The sequence below is a fragment of the Taeniopygia guttata genome, chromosome Z (genome assembly GCF_048771995.1).
Source record: "Taeniopygia guttata chromosome Z, bTaeGut7.mat, whole genome shotgun sequence".
In the NCBI taxonomy this organism is placed as follows: Eukaryota; Metazoa; Chordata; class Aves; order Passeriformes; family Estrildidae; genus Taeniopygia; species Taeniopygia guttata.
Window position 1 is genome coordinate 73,232,022 of NC_133063.1, and position 26,731 is coordinate 73,258,752.

The following is a 26,731-nucleotide window of genomic DNA, read 5'->3' on the forward strand; positions in this document are numbered from 1 at the left end:
TTCTGAAACTATATGAACTTTTATTGTCAGGTAGCACAATGTTGCTTTCATGCATGGAACAAGCCCAGTCTGATTTATTTGGTGAAAGAATCTTGTTTAATATCCTTTAACAGGTGATTTTTAAAGGTGTTATAAAAGCAGAGTTTTTCAAAACATGTATAAGGTAGTTAGAGCAAACAAACACAAGTCAGCCAGAGCAAATGGAATATGACTGGTTAAACGGGACAACTTGGGGTGCCATAACAAGAAGATGAAGCATTTCAAGTAGTTAACTTGTTTAGTTTAAAGACATAGTAGTAAAGAATTTATTTTGATTCTCTATCTGTTTTTAAGGGGAACTTAGCTCCTATATTTTATCCATGATTCTCAAGATAATAGGTTTTGGTAACAGCTTTATTTTATAGATGTCTTGCCCTAAACAAAAGATCATATAACTTCATTGGTTCAAATTTATTACATGGAATAAATCAGAAGTATTTATTATATGGTAGAAATTAACACTCCTCTTCTCATTTTCTTGAGCACTGGAAAAATTTACATCTAGTCCAACCAATCTAAGCACATTATTTCCTTGACTTGCAAAGAATTAAGTTCACTTCCACTGGAAGGTAATATTCTTCCATATTCCCTAAGAAGCGTGTCATCATTTAAAATGGTGCTACATAGAAAATCTCTCCATTAGTGCTGAATGTCTTTGAGAAACTGACATTCCACAATGACAATCTGAGATGTGACATTCGACGCTGAACCTATGTTTAACAACATAGATATATCACTGCATTCTACTGCAAGGACAAAAAAACTTTTGGATTACATTCAACATTCAGGGGAACATTTTGATGACATTGCAAAGTACAGGATCTGTTAAAATATTGATGGTGTAGCTTTGTTTTGTTTTGTTTTGAATTCTGAAAAGCAGTAGTAAAATTTTAAGACAGTTAATTGCATCACTACATCACAGCTAAAGTGTTAAAGTTGCTATTAGCAGTTAAAAAAGAAAATCAAAGCTAGTTTCTAACCCTATTGGGCTTCAAGGTTTGAAAGAACTGATTTTATTTGTTCTCAGTGAAGCTCTTTCTTCTTCAACTATCTTTGCCTTTGCCTTCTCAATGCCAGTTGTAGCTAACACCTAGCCATATCCTATTTCCAACTACTAAAGGAATGACCTATTTGGTTTTTTCCTATAAGTAACTTCTGTTTCTAAATTAAATTGCAAAAAGGAATTGCAGAAAGCTTCACCTGTCTTTAATTTAATTTTTCCATTTCTCTTCTGATTATTGCTTCATTCAAGATTAAAATTCTATTGTCTTACACTAGGATCCTGAAAATACATCTTAAAGAGTAAGATACTCTGTTTTGACAGAATTTTCAGTCTACTAGTATTAAAGCATAGAAAAATCAGTTTTATTTCTTCATTATTTGGATTCAATCATAATCAAGTAACATTGGAGACCATAAATTCCAGCTAGAAAACAATTTTTTTTTTCACATAATATTTTTTTAAATGGAGCAAAGAAATCAAATATCTGGGGGAAAAAATAAAGTGAAAGAATCAAGTGATAACTTCAGAACAGAAAAAGCAACTTTATTATGAGTTGCACAGAATTTCTGCAGGTCCTACAGAAGATTCAGGTACAGCAAGGTGCCATCGTCTAGTTGGAACACACATTTCCTCAGTCATAATACATTTTCAGAGATGTTACAAAGGAAAATTATAATTGAATAGCTACATAAAACACCAATATTAATTACATTTTGAATACTACAGTTGTGTAATAATGTAAAATTATTGAAAGTACAATTGCATTTTACATGCTGTAGAGAGATACTTTAGAATTACACAGTTGCTTTTTTTTCTGATATTAGTGGACATTGGATCCTTTAGCCAACGCAGTGCACACACGTTTAGATACACAGTCATAAGCACACCTTTACACAAACTAATGCTCATATTGGTAACATTCAGTTTTCACTATAAGGAATCTATTAACATTGCCAGAGTGAACAGACAAAGGCACGATCAGACTCCCAGAGTAGAGTCCTGGAAAAAAGTATGAAGCACAAGCAGAAAAAGTAACTTTGCCGAGAAGGTGCTGCAACTGTTAACACCCCACAGTAGCAAATCTAACTGGAAACACCATCATAACGTGTCTAAAAGCAGAGAGGAGTTAGAGAGGTATGTGCTTGTCAGTAAGCACAAATATATTTTTCTTGGGACACATTTTAAAGGGACATATTTTTTTAAATTAGCAATGAAGAAGCATTGAAAATGATCAAAAACACCTTAATTCTACATTAGCGCATCCTATTAGTATGTGTGTAATGTATGTGCACTGCTACTGTGGTTTTGGGTTTTTTTTATGGAGGAAGATTATTCCCCACTTCCATAATAAAAAACATTTAACAATAGAGATAAACATACATTCAGTGTTTACAGTTCTCCATAAAGACCTTTCTGATTTTAAACAAATTTATTCTGAGTTGTCCAACTGTACAGCGTACATGCGACAAATATTTTTTATAGACAGAAATGCAATTGTTCTGAACAAGAACTTAAAAATGTATATTTATAGCACCTCATAAGCCTAACAAACATATCTTCAAAAAGATACCTTGTGGCTCATCATTCAGAATAACCATTAGATAGTCAGTAAATGTCTTGCAGTATGTTAGATATACTGTTGGCACTTTCATGTGAAGAAAACAGAACAACTGCTTATGGATATAACCTTATATCCTCCTACCCACTCCTCCCCCTGAAACTTATAGAATTAAGATCTGGTGTTCTAGGCTCACAAATAAGAACAGCATATTCAATATGTCCACAGTTATGCTGACATTTGTTTCTAAATCATTTAATTAAAAGTCATTATTGAGAACAAAGGATTTATTAGCAAGCTGTACATCTGAACAACTGATGGAGTTGTTGTGTTATGAATACCATTTTAATCCAAATTAGAAAACTGCACAGATGTGCTGCTGGAAAATATTGACATACTGCAACTCCCCTGGAATGTGATTAACATTTGTGTTAAACCAAAAAGTACATTAAAACCTGGAGTTACTAATAAATTTAGGATTGGAATATTTATTTTTAATGCTGAAATATAGCATCTAAATTGTTATTATTTTACCCTCCACTTGGGATTATTTGTGCTATTCATATTCCTTAATACAATGTGATAAAATTTGTATTGACATATCTTTTTATTCGAAAATTTTGTTATGATGTTTTTGATCATTAGATCAAGCCATTAAGCATAACAGAATGTGCAGTATTTGCAATAGATGAGAAGTTCTTCATTGTCTCTGGTTTGTTCTTTTTAAAATCTGTGATTTCAATACTTCTCTTCCCAAGAATTTGAAAATACAGTTTTTAATTATCTCTACTGCAGATGCATGTAAATTTGTGCACAAAAATAGGATTTTGATATTGGGAAGAAAAGATTTTTCTTTAGAATATGTATTTCCCTCTATAAAATTGCATGAAAATGATCTGCAAACCAGAGACATCAATTCGGATTTAGGCACAGATTTAACAAAATAGATTTCAAGATATGTCTTGGATGTAAATATTTTGAATCTTTTCCCACAAGAAAAACTGAACAGCCTATTAGTAATGCCATAAAATTTTGTAAATAGCTACTTAGATTTTAATTTTGAGACCTGTAAAGCAATGAACTATTAAATTTGTGAATTCAATCTCAAAACCTGATTATGACTATAATCCCAAACTAGCCATTTGTCATTAATGAAGGGATAATGAAAAAATATCTAGTTTTTCTATGGGCATCATTCTCTCAATCACCCTCATTAGCATTCCTCCTCACTTTTTAAGTGGAGATTTTACAGCAAAAAAAGTTTCTAGATTATTTCCCAACTGTACTGAACAACACTTGACAGAGACAGGTTCTGTCTCTTCACTTTATGTTCTTTCCCTCATCACAAAGTTTAATGCAAAAATATGCACAACTAAGATGGTCATGCTTAGACAATTAGAAAATAAAGAGATAATCAGTTAACAGATTTACATATATTGAGTTATTTTGTATATTAAAAGTTTGCTTTTGTTTGCATGTGGTTGTTTATCGTATTCTCAGTAAAACTTTTGTGTTTTAGTAAATATCTCTGTATTCAGGAGAACACAGATGGACAGTGCATAATTTATGTTTGTTTGGTTGTTCCCTGACAAACCACATGTTTTCATTGTAGCCAAATAAAATAATATGAAGGAAATAAACAGCAAGATAGGAAACAAAAAGCACCCTAAAAACTCAACAGTCATTCCACTTAATTTAAAGAGAACGACAGAATGTTGTCTTTCTTGATGAGACTACTTCAAAGTAATTAAAGTTATCAAAAGCCAATATTCTAGGTTTATTCAAATGGAATTTGATACTAATATTTACATGTCTATATTTACACATAGAAAACTTATATATAATAAAATCCCACTAAGTTTATAATGATACCTGTCACAATAACATTTGTTAATAAACTTTTTAATAACAATGAGTAACCATCTTAATACAATATTTCCTGTTCCCAATAAGACATTTAGAATTATGTGTTTACAATCATTCAGGAAAAGCAGAAGCAGAAAGATGAAGTCTGTCTTCCTTATTTTTTCACTCAGAAGTATAAATGTTTTACTTACAGTACATTACACAATATACTCTGTGATAATATTTTGCACACTAAGGTATTGCAGCGTAAGGTTTTTCTTTTCTGAGAGAAAACAATTAGTATTAGTAGTATAAAGCCATGCACACATGGGTTTACCTCAGATTTTACAGCTGTGAATTTGTAAGTTAGAAATATGATGAATTAGAAATAGAACGCAGATCTAAAATATCTTTGGATTTTTACCCATGCAGAACAGTCAAGCTTTCTTAAACTCCCTTTCCAAAGTGCGCATGAAATACACACTCAAGAAAATGAACATTTATATTACATCTGCTTTTCATATTCCCATTCAGGATAAAATACTGCAGTGAAAGTATTGATTTTCTTCTCCCTTTGGAAGCAATGCCATCTCACTGAAAGCTATACTTAGTGAACACTATATTAAACTTAAGATGTGCTCCTTAATAAAATACAAGCCTTTGTACAAGCAATATTAAGGAGATACACTGTTTTATATCTAAACATCTGTCAGTCACTTTAACAGCTCTACTCAATAATGTACAAAATTACAAGAAGAAAATCTGATTAAAGATCTAAACATGAATCGAAAGCTGATACTAAACAGTGTAACCCCCAGCAAAAGAGCAGATTAACAAAACAGCTTTTTATAATCTACATTCTACTGTTCTTTTTAAAGTTACCCCAGCAGTTCAACAAGTAGCAAAGACAGAATAATTCTCCTTCCCAGTATTCAGAAACTACAGAAACAATCACAAGTAATAAGCATAATTTAAATTAAATACTCCCTTCAGGTTTGATACCCTCACTGAAGGCACGTATCAACATCCACCTTTGGAAAGATAACGAAGTCCTTGCAAAGCAGTGTAGGAAGGCACTTATAATCAGAAACTTGCCTTCTGTCCAGGCACTGGGATGTGCTCTCCACTGGTGCTCCCCAGACCCACTGCCCAAGAATAAAGTGCCTATTGTCCCAGCACTGTATTAATTGTAAAAACGCAGTGCATGCAGTAAGCATTATAATCATCCCGACAAACAAGCAAAGGCAATCAATGAAGGAATGAAAAGGATAAAAATACACCACCAGACAAAGCAACTCAAGAATTAAATTAATATTCATAATGGAATGCAAGCCAGCCGAATGTCTCTTTCATGGCATGGCTATTGCATACAAGAGACTATTGTCCACAAGAGAAAAAATCCATATGTGGAGAAAATTTCATGTAATTCTGCTGAGGAGAAAAGCTTTTCATTCCCAAAATACTTTCTCCTGGTCCCACTGTTTTGATTAAATAAAGTTTTGGGCTCCTTTGCCTGGTAACATTAAAAAAAGTTATCTCTCAGGGTCCACCCTTCCCTGAGCTCAGTAAGGTTTGCTTTTTTTCCAGCTCTCCGCTTTCATTTGCAGCTGTATAAATATGAACAAAAAAGCCATGCTCATCCAAACAAAGAAAAAATGGACTGAATATGCATATCCTCATTAACTAAATTTAATTATGACAAGCAGCATATTAATCAGTAGTTGCTCCAGTTACTGCATTCATTGGTAGGGAGGAGGACTCCAAATTAAAGAGAAGCGTGGGGGACAATTGCATAGTGATTAGGAGGCTGCTCACAACATGATACAATACACTTTCTAAATAATTATTCAGAGGAAACAGAATAAAGAGGCAGATTGCTTTATTTTTAAGACCAACTCAAGAACAATTAGCCAAGAGCATGATGACAAGGCTGCTTTCTTTTTTTCTGTGACTGCTTCCAGCTCCACATTCTCATACCAACTAGCCTGGGCAGCGGGGAGGAATAAAAAAAGAAAGGAAAAAAGAAAAAAAGAGGAGAGAGAGCTGCAGAGGAGAAGAAATAAAATAGAGAAAGTAAAGAAAAATCCCGTGCTGTATTGCTGCTGTTTTAATGAGAAGGCCCATGCCCCTGCAGCAGCAGAGAAACCCTATCTATCTCACTGTGATGCTAGGAGCTCTGAAGAGTCACTGAGCTGGAGCCGCAAACTGCGCGCTCTGAACTTTGCAGCACGTGCATTGCAACAGTGAAGGAGGAGTTCAAAAAAGAAAAAAAAGCTTCCAAGGAGAGGAAAAAAAGGTTACCACATCAACTTACCATCCACCAGGTCCTGGCTGACATGTCATAGCAAAGCTGCCATTTTATGGAGCTGTCCGATGCTTTTCCTGCCATTACGCTGTCAGCAACCTTCATCAGATGCAGCTCAATGGAAGATAAGACACCTAATCAAGAAAACATCAGCAGTGGCTTGCTGGGCTACATGTAGGCCAATCCTTATCACACTGCATCATGGGAAAAGCTCCTTTATTAGCAAGAGCTCCAACCTCACTGATATAAAGACAAGGATCAGGTCTTTTCTTCTTTTTTTTTTTTTTTTTTCCTTTTTGTCTGAAGGGATTGGTGAAACCAGCCAGCATTCTTTGTGTATCATGTGTACACCAGTTTAGTACCTCACAAGTGGGCGGCTAGCTGCATTGCTGGGCTACACAGACTTAAGTTTATCTGCATTCTTCTCAGTTGTATATTGTTTGATATGACCTATGGTCCGCTCTGAGCGTAAGAGAGGAGGGGAAGGATATTATTCTGAATTATCATCTTCCCCAAGACAGACGGGTCCAGCACCAGTGTGGCCGGGCCCAGAGGTCAGAGCACATATGCGTGCGCACATGGATCTGGGCGCTCGCACGCGCGTGCACGGGTGGGCGCCCCGGGAACACACAGGTAGCAGCTGCAGCTGGATGCAGCAGGGCTGCCAAAGGCTACAGACTCTGGAACTGGACATATGGAAACAGTTTAACTCTTTGAAATCATCTTTAGGAAGAAATAAGAAGAGATGGGAGGTGCAGTTGGAATTTCAGTGACGCAGACTTTTCCTCCTCCCTTTCCCATGGATGCTCTTGGTTTCCTCTGCTCTGGATGATCTAGCTGGGAAGGGGAAGTGAGTGGGAAGGGAACTATTTTAATCACGGCTCCTTCTGCCCCACAGCTTCGGGTCATTTGCCTGTTCTACATACTGGCGCCAGGGTGAGAAGGCATTCGTTCTGTAAGTTTTCCTTGCAAGGCTTTTCTCCTAATGGAAAATCTGTCATTTCCTGAAGAAAGGACTAGCTTAGAAGAAAAAATAATTCTGACTTTGTTTTTAGGTGCAGAAAAGAAAAAGTACATACATAAGAACCCAGAGGAAATCAATAAACCCTGGCTTACATTTAAAAGCTATATAAAGAAGAATCAGGAGTTGCCAGTCCTGGGTGAAGTGATCAGCATCAGCTTTACTGAGGTATTGCAGATTCTGTATGTACCTTAGCAATAAATCCCTCTTTAGCAAAAATCAAAGCAATCACCCTCTCCACTTCTCCAAAATTTTATCTTTAAAATTAGTATAGTAACAATAACAATAACAACAAAGCAACATCAACAACAATTGGGGATTATTATTATTATTATTATTATTATTACTACTACTACTACTACTACTACTACTACTACTACTACTACTACTACTACTACTACTACTATTTTCTCTTCTTTTTCCTTGTTTCCACAAGACCAACTCCTAAGTTAAGGACCCATTTATTTAGGTCCTGAAACACTGGCAGCACCTAATGAAATGACTCCCTGAGCCAGTCCGGAACGCTGAAAACAGAACAGTTCTGTAGCAGCACCCAGTACATCCAAAGAGCCATTTTCCGTTCTCCCTGTGTGCTATTGAGGTTGGCTTGCAGACTCCGTTTCTCAGTTATTATAAATACACTGATGAGGCCAGCATTAAAAAAAAATTAATGGACATCCTAATCCCCTAAATTTGCCTAGCTCTTTTTTCTAGAAGAGTTTCTGTATAATAGGTGAGGATATTTCCTTTTTGATTTCATTCACGTCACAGTGATCAATTGGGACATGAGAAAATTTTTGAATACTGTAAAATCTGCCTATGATCAGTTGCTACGGGATGGCTCAGCACACTTAGAGTGCACAGGAGGATTAACTTCAGCTCCATACCCTACATCCTGCTCAAACAGCCTGGATTTGTGATAAACATTATAAGGTATGGAGAGCACCAGCAGCAGAGTTTTATCCAGTTTTTGGCAAGTAGTGAACAGGGCAGATGTCCTGAGGCTGAATCTTTCATGTGGCCTTCACTAACAGGCTCATTATGGTGGGACTACAGAAAGCAGTCAACTGTGGGTGTGAGATAAACCCTGGGAATGTGCTTTCACACATAACCCCTAACTTCAGACATGCTAACAAGCATATTTGCCAGCACAAGGGAAAATGGGACTGATGTTGAAGAGGGAGATTCTCTGCAGTTTCCCATCCACTGAAGTCTGATCACAGGTGAAGAGACCAATTGCTTCAGCCACTAATCTGCCTTACTAGGGCAATTCACAAATCCCCAGCAGCACTGTGACGGCTGGGAGTGTGAGCCCACACTTTAGGTAATCATGAGCCAGTTCACTGTGCTTAAAAGAGGATAAAAGTTTTATCACACAGTAGCTAACTGAGAGGTCTCAAGCTGCTCTCACATGCCCAGCCTACAGCAGATCCAATCTTACAGCATCTTCTTTTACTAAGTCAGTCAACAGTGGAGATGCTCCATCCCAGAAAGCTCCTGAACATGCATCTCCTATAGCCACAAGCATCACATAGATATTTGCTTATGTACATCCAGGAAAGATAGAGGTACTGATAAGCCTCCCTTCTGCTGCTGCGTGTTGCCTTCTGGTATTAGCTGAAGGCAGAAAGGAGATTTCTGGCACCCAGGAAGACAACGCCTGCAGTGCTGGTCAGTGCCTGCTTCCCCTACACATGCTGCTCCCATGCCTCCTCCAGCCTGCTGGGATGTCTGCCTTTCTCCCAGCAATGTCTGCTTTGCAGATGAAACTTTTTAAAATGCTGTAATATGTGGAGATACCACATCTCCTATGCAGCTTGAAGAAACAGTCATAACCAACACAGACACATATGTTATTGAACAAAATTTTTCAGATTACCTCTTTTTCCTTTCAGAAAAAGACAGGTTTATGAAGAAAGCATATGGTACAATTTGCTTGTTACAAAATAGTAATGAATTTCAAGGTAATTCAGGCTTCCATATCGATACAAATTTGGAGTTTTTTAAAATGGAATAATTTGAATTTTTGAGTAAGCTGGATTATTCAAATTAATTTTTCAAGTGAATTTGACCCAAATTTCTTTGGCTGAGCATTTTGTAAAACATTTTCAAAGGAAAAAAAGATGTGTATGAAAATATAAAAATTTGACAGAACTAAAATCTGTTTCATATTTAAAGTAAATAAAACGCAAGCAAGTTCACCCACTTCTAATATCTGTCTTTCTGACACATTAAGAAATAATTTTCAATCTGGCTTTTCCCGAAAGGTTTAGGTTTTCTCAAAGACTTGTTTTCTCAAGGCTGACTCAGCTTTTGATTCTACTCCAGGGAGATGTTCCATTTCATACCCAGAAGGAACATTTAGGAATGCTTTAATTTATTTCTATAAGGTCCCAACACTTACTAAGAAACTCAAAGAAAGAATTTACAGTACTCTCCTCTGGACAATAGGAAGTGCTGGGACAGAGACCCAAACTAGTATTGTAGATTTAAGTAATTGTAGTGAATACATTCATTTGTGATGGGCTGAAGCTGGGACATCAGTCCAAGCTATTTACAGTGACAGATTTTGCAGGTTTTAGATAGGTGTTTGGAAAACCCCTTTGGTGTTCCCTTCTTTCACCAGGTGCACATACAGCCCTGCCTCTGAGCTTCATGGGAATCCAGAAGGATTGCTGATCTCCAGAACCTACAGAGACTTTCCCCTAACTCCTCCTCAGCATGTACCTTTTCTGTTTCTCCTGCTGTTTTCTGGTAAATATTTTAATTCATCATCATTGGCAGCTGCAAAACCTGTTGAGATAAACTCACACAGAAGTATCCTTAATGGCATTAGGCCTTTTCATTTCTACTAAGGGAGCCGTACATGGCTACAGAAGCCTGGGGGTGGGAAATAACTGCTATTAACTTTGCTTAACCTTTCTATTTTTCCTCACTTGACATTAGTGAAGAGACAAATAAAACTTTTAAAAAATTAATTAAACCACGGCAGTAGTTGCCCAAGAAACATCTTTGCTGACTTCCAGAGTGATGAAAAGCTGTCATTCCTATTAAGCCAACCAGACACTTCCCCCTAAGCATTCTCTTTCTTGTGGGTAGAAATACTTCTTCTTTTCTGAAGCTCTAGGGTGTCCAAGACATGGCAGGATATTTCCAGGAATGTGAAGAGATTCACAGTAAAGTCACAAAGATTCCTGGCAGAGGATCCAGCAGAAGCACAGCAGTTCCACTGAAAGTAAAAGTGAAGGCTGTCAGAGAGGCTGACTAATAGGGTTCTTCCAAAATTCTTACTTTTTCTCCTGTCAAAAGTGCCTGCTAGTCTTCCAAGCCCAGCAGAGCACTTTTTTGGGACAAGCAGAAAATAGAGGATGGCAGGTACCATCTGGGGTGGTCAAGCTGGCTTCCAAAAGGCTAGAGACTCAGTTCCTGGTCTGATGACACTCAGGAGCAAAAGTAATGTTAAAGTATTTGTTTCAAATAGCTTTTTGAAGTAATAGATGCAAAGTGCTGAGTAGCAAGGCAAAGAAGTGAAAACTGCTGTTATATTCAAAAGCACACATCAGTCGAACTGAGAGGCAAATATGATAGTTTAACTTGAAAAAGGAATAATGATACAATTTCATTATGTCCAAAGAACTGATGCAGCTTTTGTGTGTATATATATGTAGGCTTGTGGGCTATAATACATTGCAAATTGTACAGAACACAGTCAGATACTCAATGATGGAGACATGCCCAGAACTGGAATGTTCAATTGTACATTCAATTGTACATGAAAAATTTAAGAAAATTATTCATTTGCATTATTTCCATCAAAATAACCCATGTGCAATAATGAATCCAACGCACAATAAACCAACATGCTAAATTTCTAGCATTCTTTTACATTTATTTCTTTTAAAAAGTTTATAAAATGCAGTACATAACTTTTTTCATGTCTAAAAATACTTTTCCCAAAGGAAAACCATTATTTAAATGTGAAGGTGGAGTTACACTTGCCATTAGAAAAAAAAAAAAGAGTTTGACATTTAAGAATCGTGTGTCTCACACAAGCATTCTTTATTCAGTAAGTACCTGTTTCATGAGGAGGATAGCCTTTAATGTTCAGTAGAGGATAATACGCCATCCATCTCATTTGTGGATTGGATTTCATCCCTATGAGCAATGTGAGAATCATACAAATCTGAATTGTATCCCCTGAGATGCAGTGCTAAGAAGCCCAGTAATAAATGGAGGTCATTATGCTGCCTGCTCACAATCTCCTTAGAAGAAGGGATGGATTCTTTTCACCTTTTCTTTGAAGAGAGGGGAATACTGATGGATTTTATCAAATACAGTGCACTTTTGTAAATGCATGTGGAGCAGGGACTTTGCTTACTGCCGATCTCCAGTTCAGTGGCTGCCAAAACAGCTCTATCAGCCAAGACCAAAACAATTACATCATGTTCACTGTGAGCCAGCATGGCCAGCAGTAAAAGCAGAGGGCTCTAGGGAAAGCAATGCCCTTACCCCAGTCTGCATTGCAAATCTAAGGGGTGGCATAGGTACTAAGAAAACCAAATCTAATTGCTCCCCTTTCCCCGGACACTGTAAGCAGTAAAAATTTGGAAGCCAAACCCACCCTTTAGCAGTGACTCCCTGCCATTTCACTGCCATGAAATGCTGTCCTTTTTGCACAACAGTGCCTGAAGACTGCAGTGTCACTCTGTGCCTTGCTGAGGGCACTCAAGGTGGGCAGGAGTGGCTGGTGCTCACAGCCAGCACCTTCCCCTGGAGCAAAGATACCAGTTACACTTACATTCTCAATAGAGAAACCACATATGCCACATTTTGGTGTGAGAGGAGACTAGCTCCAAGATATTTTCTACCTTGTCTTCCCTTTTAACTCAGATGTTTCCTTTGCTTGTAACCCATCAGAAGTGGCAACTAAGCACATCAGCAATGGCGGTAATACCTCTGTAATAACATATAAAAGAAGAAAAATTTATTCTGTGCAATTTATTCTGTGCAAAAACATACTTCTGTGCAATTACTTCTTGCAGAGAAGTAATTGCAGCCACGGAAGAGAGAAACAGCCCTGCAAACTCCAAGGTCAGTGCAGAAGGAGGGGAAGGAGGTGCTCCAACCACGGGGTGTGAGATTCCCCTGCAGCTATGAAGCAACTCTGTCCCTGAAGTTCATGGAGGCCCATGTTGGATTAGAGAAAAACTTTCAGCCAACTGAGGATGCAGGAGCAGGCAGATGCCCAAAAGATGGCTGTGATTCCATGGAAAACCCACTTTGTGCTGGATCTATGGACCTGTGGAGAGAGAAGCCCATGCTAGAGCAGGTTTGCTGACAAAACTGTGACCTTGGGCCCATGCTGGAGAAACGTAGTCCTAAAGGACTGCACCCTGTGGAAAGCGACCAATGCTGGAGTGGTCTAAGAAGAACTGCAGCTGAAAGGGTGGACTGAGAATGCAGAAGTTCATGGAGGACTGTTTCCTGTGGGAGGGATTCCACACTGGGGAAGGACTCCTGTCCTTCAGCAGCAGTAGAAGCAACATGTGATGAACGGACCACAGTACCATTCCCTGTCTCCCTGCACTAGTGATGGGGAGGAAGTAGAGATTCTGTATTAAAATTAAGCATGGGAAGGAGGGAGGAGTGGGGGGGAAAGTGTTTTTAGGATTTTACTTTTTACTATCCTCTTCTGATTTTAATTGATAATAAATTCAACTAATTTCCCCAAGTTGGATCTGTTTGCCCATGACAGTAATCAGTGAGTCATATCTCCTTGTCCTTATCTTAACTATTTTTTAATTATATTTTCTCTCCAGCTGAGAAGATATAATTTGGTGGACATCTGGCATCCAGCCAAGGTCAACCCACAACAGGGCTTCTGGGGCCTAAAGCAAGCAGGTCTGACACTGAGCCCATAGTCACCACATATATTGAGTATTCTGCCTGTCTTCTATCAGCTGTGGGTAAGGAGATGTGGGAGTTGAATTATGACTGGCCATCATTGCTCCTTAGCTAGAGATTGTCCAGGTAACCTCTTAGTAAGGAGACCATACTTGGGATGGGAAGAATGTGATGGGAACTGGCTATGGGACAGGGATTTTCCCATGTGGTTAAGTACCAACTCCAGGCACTTACAGCAAATTCTCCCAGGGCAGAAGGACTGGGCACGGCAGGTTCCTTGGTTTGCGTGCCAGTCAAATCAGAGATGGCACAGCTGGGCAGAAAATATGGTCTCCATAAGTTTTCTTTGATGAAACAAAACTCCTGAGAAAGTGAAGAGCATCTGCCATGATCTTATCTTCTACATTCTGTCCTACTCAGCTCTGAAAGGTTAGTGCTGCTCCAGCAAACAGCACTTCAGGTTATTCCTCAGTTTGCAGCCCACGGTAGGTGAGCCAAATGTGTGAAGGGTCTATGCAGATGTATTTTGCCTTGTGTTTTGGTACCAGATCATTGGACCTTCACACAAGTATCTGTCATGCCAGAGAGGAGGATTGAACTTTCCCAACAAAAGCACTAGCTTTTTAACTGAGTAGTTACCAGCATCCCTGTGACTACAGACATGTGATTTAGCTACATATCCATATATGCTGTAGTTATTAATGCCTGCTACTGTGACTATTGCTATTGTGCATAATGCTATTGTGACTTGATACAAGTTTTGACATGACTTGTTGTTCAGGTGTTTCCTTTAATATTCATGTGTTCCTGTATCTTCCTTTTGTCCAGTTTTACCATATAAAGGTTAGCACACTGTGGGCAGAGTATGAAATAACTCAACAAATTGACAAATCCTCTGCTTCCATTAGACACCATAATCCTGCAGGGAAGAGCAAACATGGGTATTTAGAAGTCCACAGGGAGCTCAGTGGTGCAGCACTAGAAGAAGCTAGCCCCATGCCTTTGTGAAATAACTGCACAAAATGTATGGATTGAGATAACATCCTGCAAAGAGCTCACTGAACCTGAAGCTGCTCTCCTCCTCACAAACTAATTACAAATCGCATAATTGCCATCCATTTTATATGATAAATAAATAAAAATATCTATAGCATTGGTTTTGTACACTCACAACTGTAATACAATACAGACTTTCAAATTCAAAGCCTTTAGGCATTATAACTGAAAGTGCATTTAAGGTACATTTGCCAAAACCTTTATTTGACCTAGTAATGATAAGTGGACATATGAGGCCTCATCAGTAGTCTCCTAGATGGAGAGATAATAACTTTCTCTCCAAACCCTTTTAAGCAATACATTAATGTTATTTACTGCCTATCTTTTATGAGAAAACAAACTGCTCTTTCACCTATTCACATATCTTTTTTCCAAAAATTTGATATACAGAAAAAATGTGCTCAAAAATAGTTTAACCTTTTATCAGAATCAGCTGCAAATAACAATCAGAAAAATTACCATTGTTGACTTTCTCAAAAAAAAGAGAGGTAATTGAGATAATTGTTTCAACTAAATGCTGCTCTGTATCATCTGCGTTTACTAATTCAAGACCTATTTGTAAGAATAATGGTTCCATTCAGACTTCTCCAAAACTGGAAAATTGATCCTATGAATCAAATATCCACACTGATTTCAACTGTGACAGTTAATTTTTCTCTATTTTTTTTTTTTAAGCAGATATGTAGGGAGTGACACATCTTAGGCGTAACATTGACCTCTGGCTTTTCACCTGCCTTTGAACTGATATATCAGAAAACTGCACTTAGATTTTAATGAGAATATTGTCCGAGGTACATAGATCTCAATTTGGTTGGCTAATACATTCAGAAAGGAATAATTTTGCTGCTTTGAAAAAGACATACAGGTGAGAAATCTGATCACTGGACATGACTATGGCTGAACTTCAACAGTTCCATCAGCGCTCCATCTTCTAAGTGTCTGCAGTTTTGACACAGCTGAAATGTCTACTTTGAAAAGATCTCTAGGGAATTTGCAGGAAGACTTGGGAAGGGTGCACTGTATGTCACATCCAGATACCCATTCATAATTCAGCAATTCCACAGGGAAGCTCCAAGGAGTTGTGCTTAACAGAACAAAAGCAGCTGAACTGATGGCAGCAGAAAGGATAAAAATACCAAGATTGTTTTCAACTAAAACTGCTATTACTTGAAAATTAATATAAACTTAGTTGGCAGAAATATTATCTCCCACCCCCAGGGAGATCTGAGATATGGAGGATGGTGCTGTATCTCTGTTCATCTGCAAAGCAAGCAAGAAAGAAGGGTCACAGAGCCACATTGCTACTCACAGACTCCTCTGCAGCCTCATCTCTGCCTGGTGTGCTGTGGCTGCAGTGCTGTTACTTCCTCTATCTTAAAACATACATGCTTTATTCATCAAACAAGGTTCCAGACTCTCCAATATGCAGCAAGAAAAGAACACACTTGGACCAGCAGAAAAAGCATTGCAGCTCCTTTCCTAGTTCATACATATCACTGTGGCTTCTCACTAACCAAGGATATGAAGGCAGTACCGGTTGCATTTGATGCTGTAGCAATATTTTTTCAGATTTATGAGGCTATGAGATCATTTAACCAGTCTAAGGAAAAAAAACTTAGCTTTTTTGTTCTGGGAGTATTGAGGTAGAACAGGGAAACTAAATTCTGATTTTTCAGTGCCAGATTAAAAATCTTGACATAAAGCTGAACAGCTGGTGGTGCTGAAGATGTACTACTGGTGAATGAAAGTACTTACAATAAAAATTTTCAGTCCTGGCTGTTAGTGATAAATAATCAGAATTATTCTTCATCCATACACATGCTGCATGTATGTTTTTATAGAAATATGCCCTGAATATATAACTGTATAGAAAATCGCCAAACTAGATTCAGAAAGGTATTTTCAATTTCCTTATAAATGCTTTCTATAAAAAGGCATATACATAAAGCTTCAATATTTGAAAGCAAAATAAATTTATCTCAGGTGATTTCCTATGACATGCTCATCTGTTATCCTTAAATTTAACCCAAATTTGAAGTAGAAAACTAAATACAGTTTAGTTTTCTAAATGAACCTACTTTTAGTTTGTGATCTCTCTTCTTGGTGTATCCAATAAATTTATGGGAATGAGCTGAAAACAAATATGCTTCAAATTCCAGTCACCTATGCACTGCTGGATGTTAGGCTGCCCAAATTCCTTCCTCATGTGATGTGTGGAATATGGTTGTTTCTTCTGAAGTGGGTTATCCAGGCTTCTGTGATGTGGGCAGCTCACCTTCTGCACTGCAGCTTTGTACAACTCCCTCGCCAAAAATCTGTGTGTCTTCGCTAAGAGAACTATGGGACATGCAGAGAACTGAAGGCAGATATTCTGAGCCCCAGACCTGCAGTCTAACCCACTGGGTTAGCATCCATCAGCCATCAAAACAAATGATCACATTCCACCTCTACAGGGCTCAAATTTCTGTAGTGTCTACACTACATTTACATATCTTACACTTTATACTCACCAAAAAAGAGGACCCCCTTATGCCAGACAACAGACTGGATTTTGGGGGTTTGGGCCCCAGTTACAGGAAAGTCCAAGTTTCATGGAATAAAAATGAGGTCGGGAAGCATATCCTAAACAGCAAAATCATGCTGTATTTGGGAATAAATTATTACTTGTGTTTGAAAGAGTTGTTACTTCCCAGCAGCACCCCTCCAGTTTATTTAATGTTTATCTCTCCGCAACTGACGTACAGTTTTTTGGCTTACTCCATACAAAGCCTTTGCTGCACATGTCTCTTCTCACACTAATCCTTCAACAAAGCGAATGTTTTTGAGATAGGAAGTCTAATGAGAAAAATATTGTGAAACTAGAAGACATACAAAAAATGTCATGGCCAGTTTTTTTTCAGCTTAGCTTAGCATCATTTGGGTCAGACTAACACATCTTCCATCGTCCTCAAGCCTGATTATTCAGCTTGAAGAATACAGGGTCAAATTTTCCCTCCAACTGCCCTTCCACATCAGTATTATTTTGGCTCATAAGAGTAAAAGATCAGACTAGAGGAGTGTTTGCATGTATTTGTTCATCTGTATTACCCTGTCGCCTCTTTAAATAAATTTATAAACTCAAAAATACTGTTTCACTCAGTTTATAAAATGACAAAACATCAAGAAATACTTTTAGGAGCAACACATCAAGAAGTACTTTCAGGAGTCTTAGGCACTAAAAATACTGGAGTGTATATTTTAAAATTACTTTCATGGGCAACTGGGAATAGATCCCAGTTTCCACATATTGAAAAGATCGCATGCACTCATACAAGCCTGGAAAGATTGCCATGGAAGTGATTTTTATTGCTGTTATTAGCAGAATCCGACTCTTGAGTTGAAACAGAAGATGCAAGGCCTGTACCACAAATCATCACCAAGTAGTTTGTGCCTCCTGATTCATGAAGTGACACAGTTGAGCTATGTTAATAATTTCCTTGCAGACATAGCCACTGGTTTTTTCCTCTTGGGTTTACTAGTCTTGTAGTGATCTTCCCAGGTGTCTAACTTCCTTATACTTCTAAAACTGAGACTACTGGTTGCACCACACCCAGCAGCTTTTTTATTGCTCTCTAAATGTTTTCCCTGTGGCCATTTATGCACTTCTTTTTACATCTTTAAAGTATCTCACAGACCAAAGTGTGTGAAATTTTTCTGCATCAAAATCTGATATAAATTCCCATGTACACAAAACAGAAGGGCTGCTGATTCAGAATGATTTCCCTCTCTTAAAAACTGTTACAAGGATGAACAATCTAAAAAAAAAAAATACAATCCAAATATTAAAAACCCCCAAACTCTATTTCTGTAATTTGAAAAATGGCAATTTATATAGATCTTAGTTAATACCTACACCAGAGGTTCCTAGTCTGGCTGTAACTATAGGCAAGAAAATTAAACAATGCTTTAATTAGTGTTGTATATCAACATTAGTTGGTAGGCTACTTCTAATAGAGAAAGTTTTCAATATTTCCACCAACATTCATCTCTTCTCTTAAAAGCAAACAACAAAGCTCAGATAGTAAGGACCTCACCAACTACTCAGCAATTTTTCACAGTTCATTTTTTCAAAACAATCATTTGGGGTTGTAGCTTTTTCACTTGTTACAATAAAAAAATATACAGAAGTGAGAATAAATTATAACATAATTAGAAAAATCTGCAAACAGATCTAAAAATATTAGTAAACAATTTACACAATTTTAAATCAATGTAAATAAAATTCAGTGAAGAGAAAAAGACTTTTAATTTGTTTTATTTAAAAATAAGATTTCATAAAAATACAGAACAAAAAAATTCTCAGTAGGAATGAAAAAAAATAAACTGTAATTTTAATCAATTTTAAAAATAAAAAAAAAATTACATGAATGAAATTAACAAAGATAATTTTTTTTAAAATACATTGTTTAACAGCTGAACACACTCATGCATTTTCAGATTTGATTAAAAGAATACCAGAGTAAGCTTTCTTGTTCTGCTATTATTCAGTCATTCACCTCGTACATTACCATTCAGGCATAACCAGTGTTAGACCTCATAATTTTCATTCAGCATTATTTGAAAACAGTCAAGATCAAACTAAGAACAAATGAATAAAACTCAATCACATGCCCACATTTCAGGTACAAAATTCAGAATGCTAGTTCATAAAAATCAGTACTGTTTTTCTGCCTGTTAAAAAGACAGAGTGATAATTTTCTGTCTGAAGACTACTGTGATATACATGCAGATATGAGTCCTGGGAATGAGCATTGAAATACCCAGAAGTGCACAAAAGTTAAAATTCCTATTTTCTAACTTGAAAACCACTGTAAATGTTAAGTTATTCTTACAGTTATACAGTTGATACTTGGACGGCCCTTGCTGCTACAACAGACTTTAACCACTCTGCCATAGCCTGGCCAAGACACAAGATGCCACTGGATAATTTCAGCAGAACTGAAATCCTAGGATTTCAGTTCTCAATCCTATGCAGTCCACAAATACAAGTATTTCAATGCCTACCAAGGGCAAATACTCAGCCACCGAGACAGTAGTACAAAAATCTTTTGAGGAACATTTTCTAAGTATCCAGTCACGTATTATGTTACCTAAATATGGACAGTGTGTTTAGAAATACCTGTTCTTCCCAAAAGCAGTTCCTAGCAGCATTCAGTATCACACTGTTACTTTTGAGATCCTAATACTTCAACTAATTTAGAATTAGATTCAACTTATTAGTGAGAGAAAATCACCTCCCTCAACCTCTTGGCTGCACTTCTTAGGATGTCTGCTGTGCTGAAAGCACATATTACCAGGTTGTGTAGAGCTTCTCATAAACCAAACATGATCACATGAACAATGAAATATCCTGGATTCTGAATGCAAACAACAATGTGATCTGTCATGATCTGCTGGTTTGGGAATAAGTAATTTTCTTCAGGGTAGCTAATGCAGGGCTGTGTTTTCGATCTGTGCTGGGAAGAGTGTTGATAGCACAGGAATACTTTCCTTACAGCTGAGCCACAAGGAAACATGGCCCTGTTTTCCTACTTACACCATCCCATCAGGGCGGCTGGGAGTGCACAAGGAGTTAAGAGGGGACACAGCTGGGACAGCTGGGACCCCAACTGACTCCAGGGATATTCCAAAGCACAAGGTGTCACACTCAGCAAATAGAACTGGGGGAAGGAGGAACACATGAATGTTTGGAGTGATGGTGTTTGTTTTCCCCACTCACCGTCATGGGTGGTGCAGCCCTGCTTTCCTACAGCTGGCTGAACACCTGCCTGACCACGGAAAGCATTAAATTAAGTCTTTATTTTGCTTTGCTTGCCTGTATGGCTTTTGGTTTACCTATCAAACCTATAGATTGTCTTTATCTTGACCCAAGAGTTTCACATGTTTACTTTTCCAATTCTCCCCCTCATCCTGCTCTGGGGGAAGAGTCGACTGAGTGGCTTTGTGGTGCTTAATTGCTGGCTGGGGTTAAACCAAGATACATGACATTCCACTTGGTGTTTTATTAACCATGTATTTATAAACCAGTGAATTAAAGTAATTCTCAGGAATATCTGAAGAACAGCTCAGAACATATTTTAAAAGTTATGTCTATTAATAAAGACAGATACATAGAAAATTTATTCTTAAAGTTTCATGTATATGAGAATTCAAGACTCATAACTCCTCCTTCAAGACTGAAAATGATTGTGTACCTGAACTACTAGAACAGCTATATGATAGAACCTCTCCTTCAAAGGAACAGAGCAGAGGACAGATTCACAGATATCATTTAATACATTATGTTTTATTTTAGACATCAGCATTTTTAAAATGAAATCTCAAATCTCTGATTATGAGAAGATAGCAAGTTAACAATTTTTGGTCAGAAGCTATCCCACACTGCATATAAACTAGCTACTTTCAAATATTTTCTGGGAGGAATTCATTGGTTCTTCAAGTTCTCTTTGTGCCTTTCAGGAAATCAAATATTGCCAAGTCAGAAGATAATATTCACTTTCCTCAAAAAAGTATATGTTGTTCTGATATTGTATTAGCATGAAATTTAGTAACGCTGCCCATAAGTTATTTTAAATGCATGAAAATGACAAACACTAAGTAATCCTAAAAATGCAGTTTCTATAAAAAACTAAGAATCCTAAGGAACACTTGGAGGGAAAGAAGGCAATGGCTCAAAGGATTCAAGAATTTCAAGGTCTGAAGGATTATAAATAAATAAAGGTTGATAAAAGTCTGATTTTTCCTGATGGAACAACTCATTCTGAAAATTAGTTTCAGAAACATCATTTGGAGAAACTAATAACATGATAGGGTCCTTCAATTAAATTGAGAAAAAAAATATTACTTTTACCATTTTAGATGCCTCTCATTCAAAGAATAAAGTTTACTACCTATTAAAATATCAAGACTCTCCAAATTCCCCACTCTGTCCCTCAAATACTTAGAAAAGGGACAAAAATGAACTAATAGTCTTAATCATGTTGCAAATTACTTCCTCATGATGAGTATTATCAGTTTTAATGACTAGGAAACTGAGAAAAAGTAGATTTGAGAACTTGTGATAATTTGTGAAATTATCACTTTTGTTTCAGAATCAGGAAAGATTTTCATAGACATCACTTGCTGGAAAGTGTAACTGATACTCCACCCTGAAACAGTAATACTGGGAAGCAGAACACACAATTATATGCACCATGATAAATATATTAAAAATAGTTAAACTCTTGGTTCTCTTTCTGAATAAGGTTCAGAACTGTACAATCTGCTCTGATAATTGATTAGCATTAAAAACCTTGTACAATGTTTTTCTTATGAAACATTTAAATATTGGCATGAGAAATGAAATATTATTTCCCTGTAAATATTATTTCCAGAGACTAAAACAGTGGGGAGAAGGAAAAGAAAATAATAGAGCCATTACTTTATTATGTATATTCACATTACTTTCAATTTCAAGCACTGCTCCAGTCTTCTCATCCATTTCTTTGAGCTTCTTTTTGTTTAAATATTGATGACAATATGCCAATACCACTTGAAAAGAAGTCTAACCCCACTACAACTGGCATGAGGAAAAAAAGGAAAATGGCTGAACATTAGCCTTGACATTTAAATTAACAGAACATTGCACCTAACTTTTAATAGGACAAAAGAAGTAAAGTTAGATCAAACGTTAAACATTTACAAAAGTTTAAAGTTCAAGTGATTTTTAAGATGTACTTTTCGGAACTTTCAGTGGATCATCAAAATCTGTAAATTCAATAAAGGGACACCTAACAGTGGCAGTAACTGTACTAAGACTTTAAGAGAGTTGGGCTAAAATGTTTTGCAAACACCAGTCATGAAAAATCTTACCCTTCTTTTCTGAAAACTGTTCAAAAATAAACTATTACTTTCTGCAAAATCTACATGTATAAATCCTTTGTGTCTTTTATTGTGTCCTGCTGCACCGCTGCTATTTAAGGTGGACCCTAGGCCTGTTAGACTATTCAAAACACACAGCAAGCAGCATAATTGGAAACCTTGAGCTGTGAATTTCTCCTAGAAATCCACAGTAGTTTTCACAATCATCTGAAGTTAATATTTGTATAGATACAGAGGGCTAAAGTAAGTACATAACTTTTCGAGATGCAAGAAGACCGAGCTGGTACTTTGGAAATAGTTATCATTTTACCAGATCTGAAAGACACTTTCTTTGGTTAACTACTTCCATACTTAAGAATAACAACAACGTATCTACAGCAACATAGTACCCTATTAAACGTGCTTATATACTTCAGTGTTCGTATTAATAGCAAATCTACATTTATGTATAAATATTTTAATTACTTTTATTTTAAATATACAAACACTTAGACTAATTCCAGCCAATCAAGACTAAAGAAAAGTAAATATAAAATTTTTAACTTTATTCACAATATACTCTTCTTTATGATACATTATGCTAACTAACTACATCTATATTTTTTAAAAGTAATTATTCTAGTATTTGCACCATAAAACCTCTTTGTTGATTATTGCTAATTCAAATCCTTGGGATTTAGGGAAAACATGCTTTGTATCTGCATAGTTTACCCTGAAATATTTAATCCCTCTCACTTACATAAAGACATGAACACTTTTCACTAACATTATATCTAGGCCAGAAGACAACTGTAAGCTGTTCTCTATGTAAACACACACATTTATGTGCCTCTACAAATCCTCTCTGAGAAAGGTTTAGGAAGTCCTCTGCTTCAGCTTTAAATGTTACCTTTTATAGTGCAGTGCTGCAGGATTACTTTTGCATATCATAAATAACTGGCAGAATCACGGAATTTTAAACATATGCAGCAGGAAAAAAAGACGTTACTATTATCCAGTCAGACCTACTGATAAAAACCCTAAAAAAAAATTTCAAGGCAGAATAAGACACTTAGTGAGAAATCTAACCATCAATATAAACTTCAGTGCTTTCTACACAAAAATTAAAACAAAAACAAAAACAAAAAAAAAAAAAAAAAAAAGAGTCAGTATCAAATTGGAGGAAGACTACATTTCAGTTGCTTACTTCTGGTATTAACCTCGAAGACAAAAGGATTCTCTTTGGAAAGCTAATTTTAAAGTAAATAAGCCTGAAGTTAATTTACTTGCATTAATTTCAGAATAAAATCAAGACCATAACTAAAATAATGCCCAGGGCACACTATGATGCCGACGACTGGATTTTAATTGACTTGAAGACTGTCATAGTCCTATTATCATAAAACCTGTAATGCACTTCCAGCATGGAGGACCCATCTGTGCCCACCATCCATCTGTTTAGACGTGATTGGCAAAGTGGTAGGGAACTCGCAGTGGTTGCCTCCGCCTGAAAGGAATGAACCACAGGATCTTCCAGTGAGTGCCAAAAACTTCTGAGAAGGTCTGCTGCCATGGCTTTCGGGGTCTCGATCTACAGAAGACAGCATTATTAGTGAAAGACAGCATGCCCACAGTGCACTTCAGTCAGCTACAACAATGTAGGCTGGCTGGGGATCCAATACTGGACTCTGATGAATTGTGTCCAAGCATCACAAATACAACTTTTATTTCATTATGACACGCAGCTGAGACTTAGCTTCAGAAAACAGGAACTATCTGCCTCATCAATCAAACAAAGGCACCTTTTGAAGCACAGAAGACCTCAATATTAATTAAATGTATGTCAAAACACTGCAGAAAGTATCTTTTGATCTGTACTTTTGAAAAGAAAATATAGTTCTGCTGGCTTTGGGTAGGGAAAGAAAGGGAACAACACGTGGCTATTTTGTGTACAACCACTATTAAAAGATTAGTGAGGTGCTGCTACTAAGATGGGAAGCACAGAGCACAGTACCATGTAAAATCATCTTAACAAACAGCTATTCCCTTAGCATTTCAGCAATGTAGGAATTTTACAGAACTTACATGTCTTCACAACAATTTGACATTTTTTCTATACTTGTAGTGTCCTGTTAAAGAGGAAAAAAAAACACAATGAAAAAGTATTTATTTACATTCATAATTTTTAAAATGTCATTATGAAAGAATGCAATGGAACAAATTATTAATCTATACTGTTTTGACACTAGTTCAGTACACTGCATATTGCATATATGCCATAATTTTAGATTAATGTGAGATTACACATATATATTTTAACTCAGGCTGTTAAATTATTTTTACAGGCATGATATGAAACTATACTGCATAGTTTGACCAAAATACCAAAGAATGCCAACAAAAACTTATAGCATTATTACAGCTAAAATTAATTCAGATATTACAATTAATACACAGGACATTTAGAAGCAATGTTATAAGGTCCACTCTTGCCATACTTTCCACGAGCACTCATTCCAGATTTGGACTATCCCACTGAGATAACCACAAAGCTAGTAAAATGCAGTCATTAACAGATGTAGTATTTTGAAAAGCAGGAGCTAGTCAGAAGTTTTTTTAAAATCATTAGCTTCATGAGTATTATAATGCAAACAGCACAACTGAAAATGTAACATGGGTTTCTACAGTTCCTATAATTAAGTATAAATATAAAAATCGTTCTCTTAAAATATAAAAGCTAAATAATGTGCAGAGTGAAGGCAACCATGCAGCTAACAGCAACTTAAATTCATACTTTAATTATAAAACATTAAGGAAAGTAGCTTAGATCATCCCCAAACAAAACTTTTAGAATTACCAATAGTGTGTTTTTCTCACTTTTCCCTACAGATGTCACAAAAAGCTTCCTTTGTGAGTATCATATAGGAGGTTGCAATACACATTTATAGTACATTACATCCCAAAATCACTCGTGAAGTTCAAAACAAAATCAATTGAAATATTCTTCATTATTTCAACTCCTTTTCATTGGTAGTTTGGTATTTCTTTTGGTATATACTTTTCACTGATTCAAGTACACACATAATGCACCTGCCAAATTACAGTAGAATTTGAATAAGACCAAGAGTTAATCTCAATTGTCCCAACCACATACAAACAGAAAGATTGTGGTTTATTAATTAGGCTGCAACTTCATCATCATCTGGAAACATTACCTAGCACTAAAAACCACACTTGATCCTGCATGCAATTCAGTGCAGGCATTGCTGGGACTCTGCCCTTATCTTTAATACAGTTTATGGGGGGAAGGGCGCAATATGAGTGGGAAATAACATACAGGAAGCTGATTTCCTGCTCCATCAGACATGGGTGGCCCCAACTCCCTTGCCAATTTTTTCTATTCTACTTCCCAGCTCTGAAGAGTTTTGGAACAGAATCCCTTACCACACACTAAACAGCAAAAATCTTAATTCTGTCCATGACCTATCCATCTGAATTCCAGATGCACTACAGCAAAGGAGAGAAGATCTCTTTTCTCATGCCAATCCACCAGGATGCACAAGTTCTTGCCCAGAAGCTTGTTTAGAGAAGGCATGCCTGGTCAAGGTTATATAAACCAAGCTGGCCCCATTGTTAGGTGGGTTTAAACACTCACTCAGCAGTGATGGAGGAAAGGACTGAAGACAACAAACTGCAAACTGCTTGTTGTTTTGATTCCCACATATAAACTGCTGCTCCTCTCACATTATGGGCCTGTCTTCCCTCTCCTGCCACAAGCATGGCATTGCAAAAGTCATTCTCCTCGTTAGGGCAGGACCTGACTTCACAGCCAAGGAACACTTTGCTTCCTTGGACTGGCTTTTTATTCAGCTTTTGTCAGAGAAAACACCATCTTTGCCTACGACAAAAATTCAGATGTGGCTTTTTGAATAAAAAGGACTAAGTGAACAAGAGATTACTTCCATGGCATTTCAGCAAGGTGTTAACAGCATCTTCATGAGATGCTATAGCTCCTTCTGTAACTGCAAAAATATCTCAGTTCTAGGAATTATTCTCTGGTCAACTCAAAGCTGTTTATCAAATAGTACAAAATAATACTGGCATATTTGAAAGCAATAATGG

At 36.8% G+C, this 26,731-nt stretch overlaps 1 protein-coding gene across 3 annotated transcripts in view; it reads right to left on the reverse strand.

Annotated features, from left to right (window-relative positions):
* Positions 1-19,009: 19,009 nt before the first annotated feature.
* ZDHHC21 (zDHHC palmitoyltransferase 21) overlaps positions 19,010-26,731 on the reverse strand; it is a 40,212-nt gene continuing 32,490 nt past the window's right edge. For all 3 annotated transcript variants that reach the window (XM_072921700.1, XM_002193273.6, XM_030257982.4), the window contains 2 exons: positions 24,695-24,738; positions 19,010-24,200 (listed from right to left, as the gene is read on the reverse strand). In XM_072921700.1, the coding sequence (XP_072777801.1) occupies positions 24,068-24,200; positions 24,695-24,738 (177 nt within the window). In that variant the 3' untranslated portion in view covers positions 19,010-24,067. The remainder of the gene's footprint in view (positions 24,201-24,694; positions 24,739-26,731) is intronic.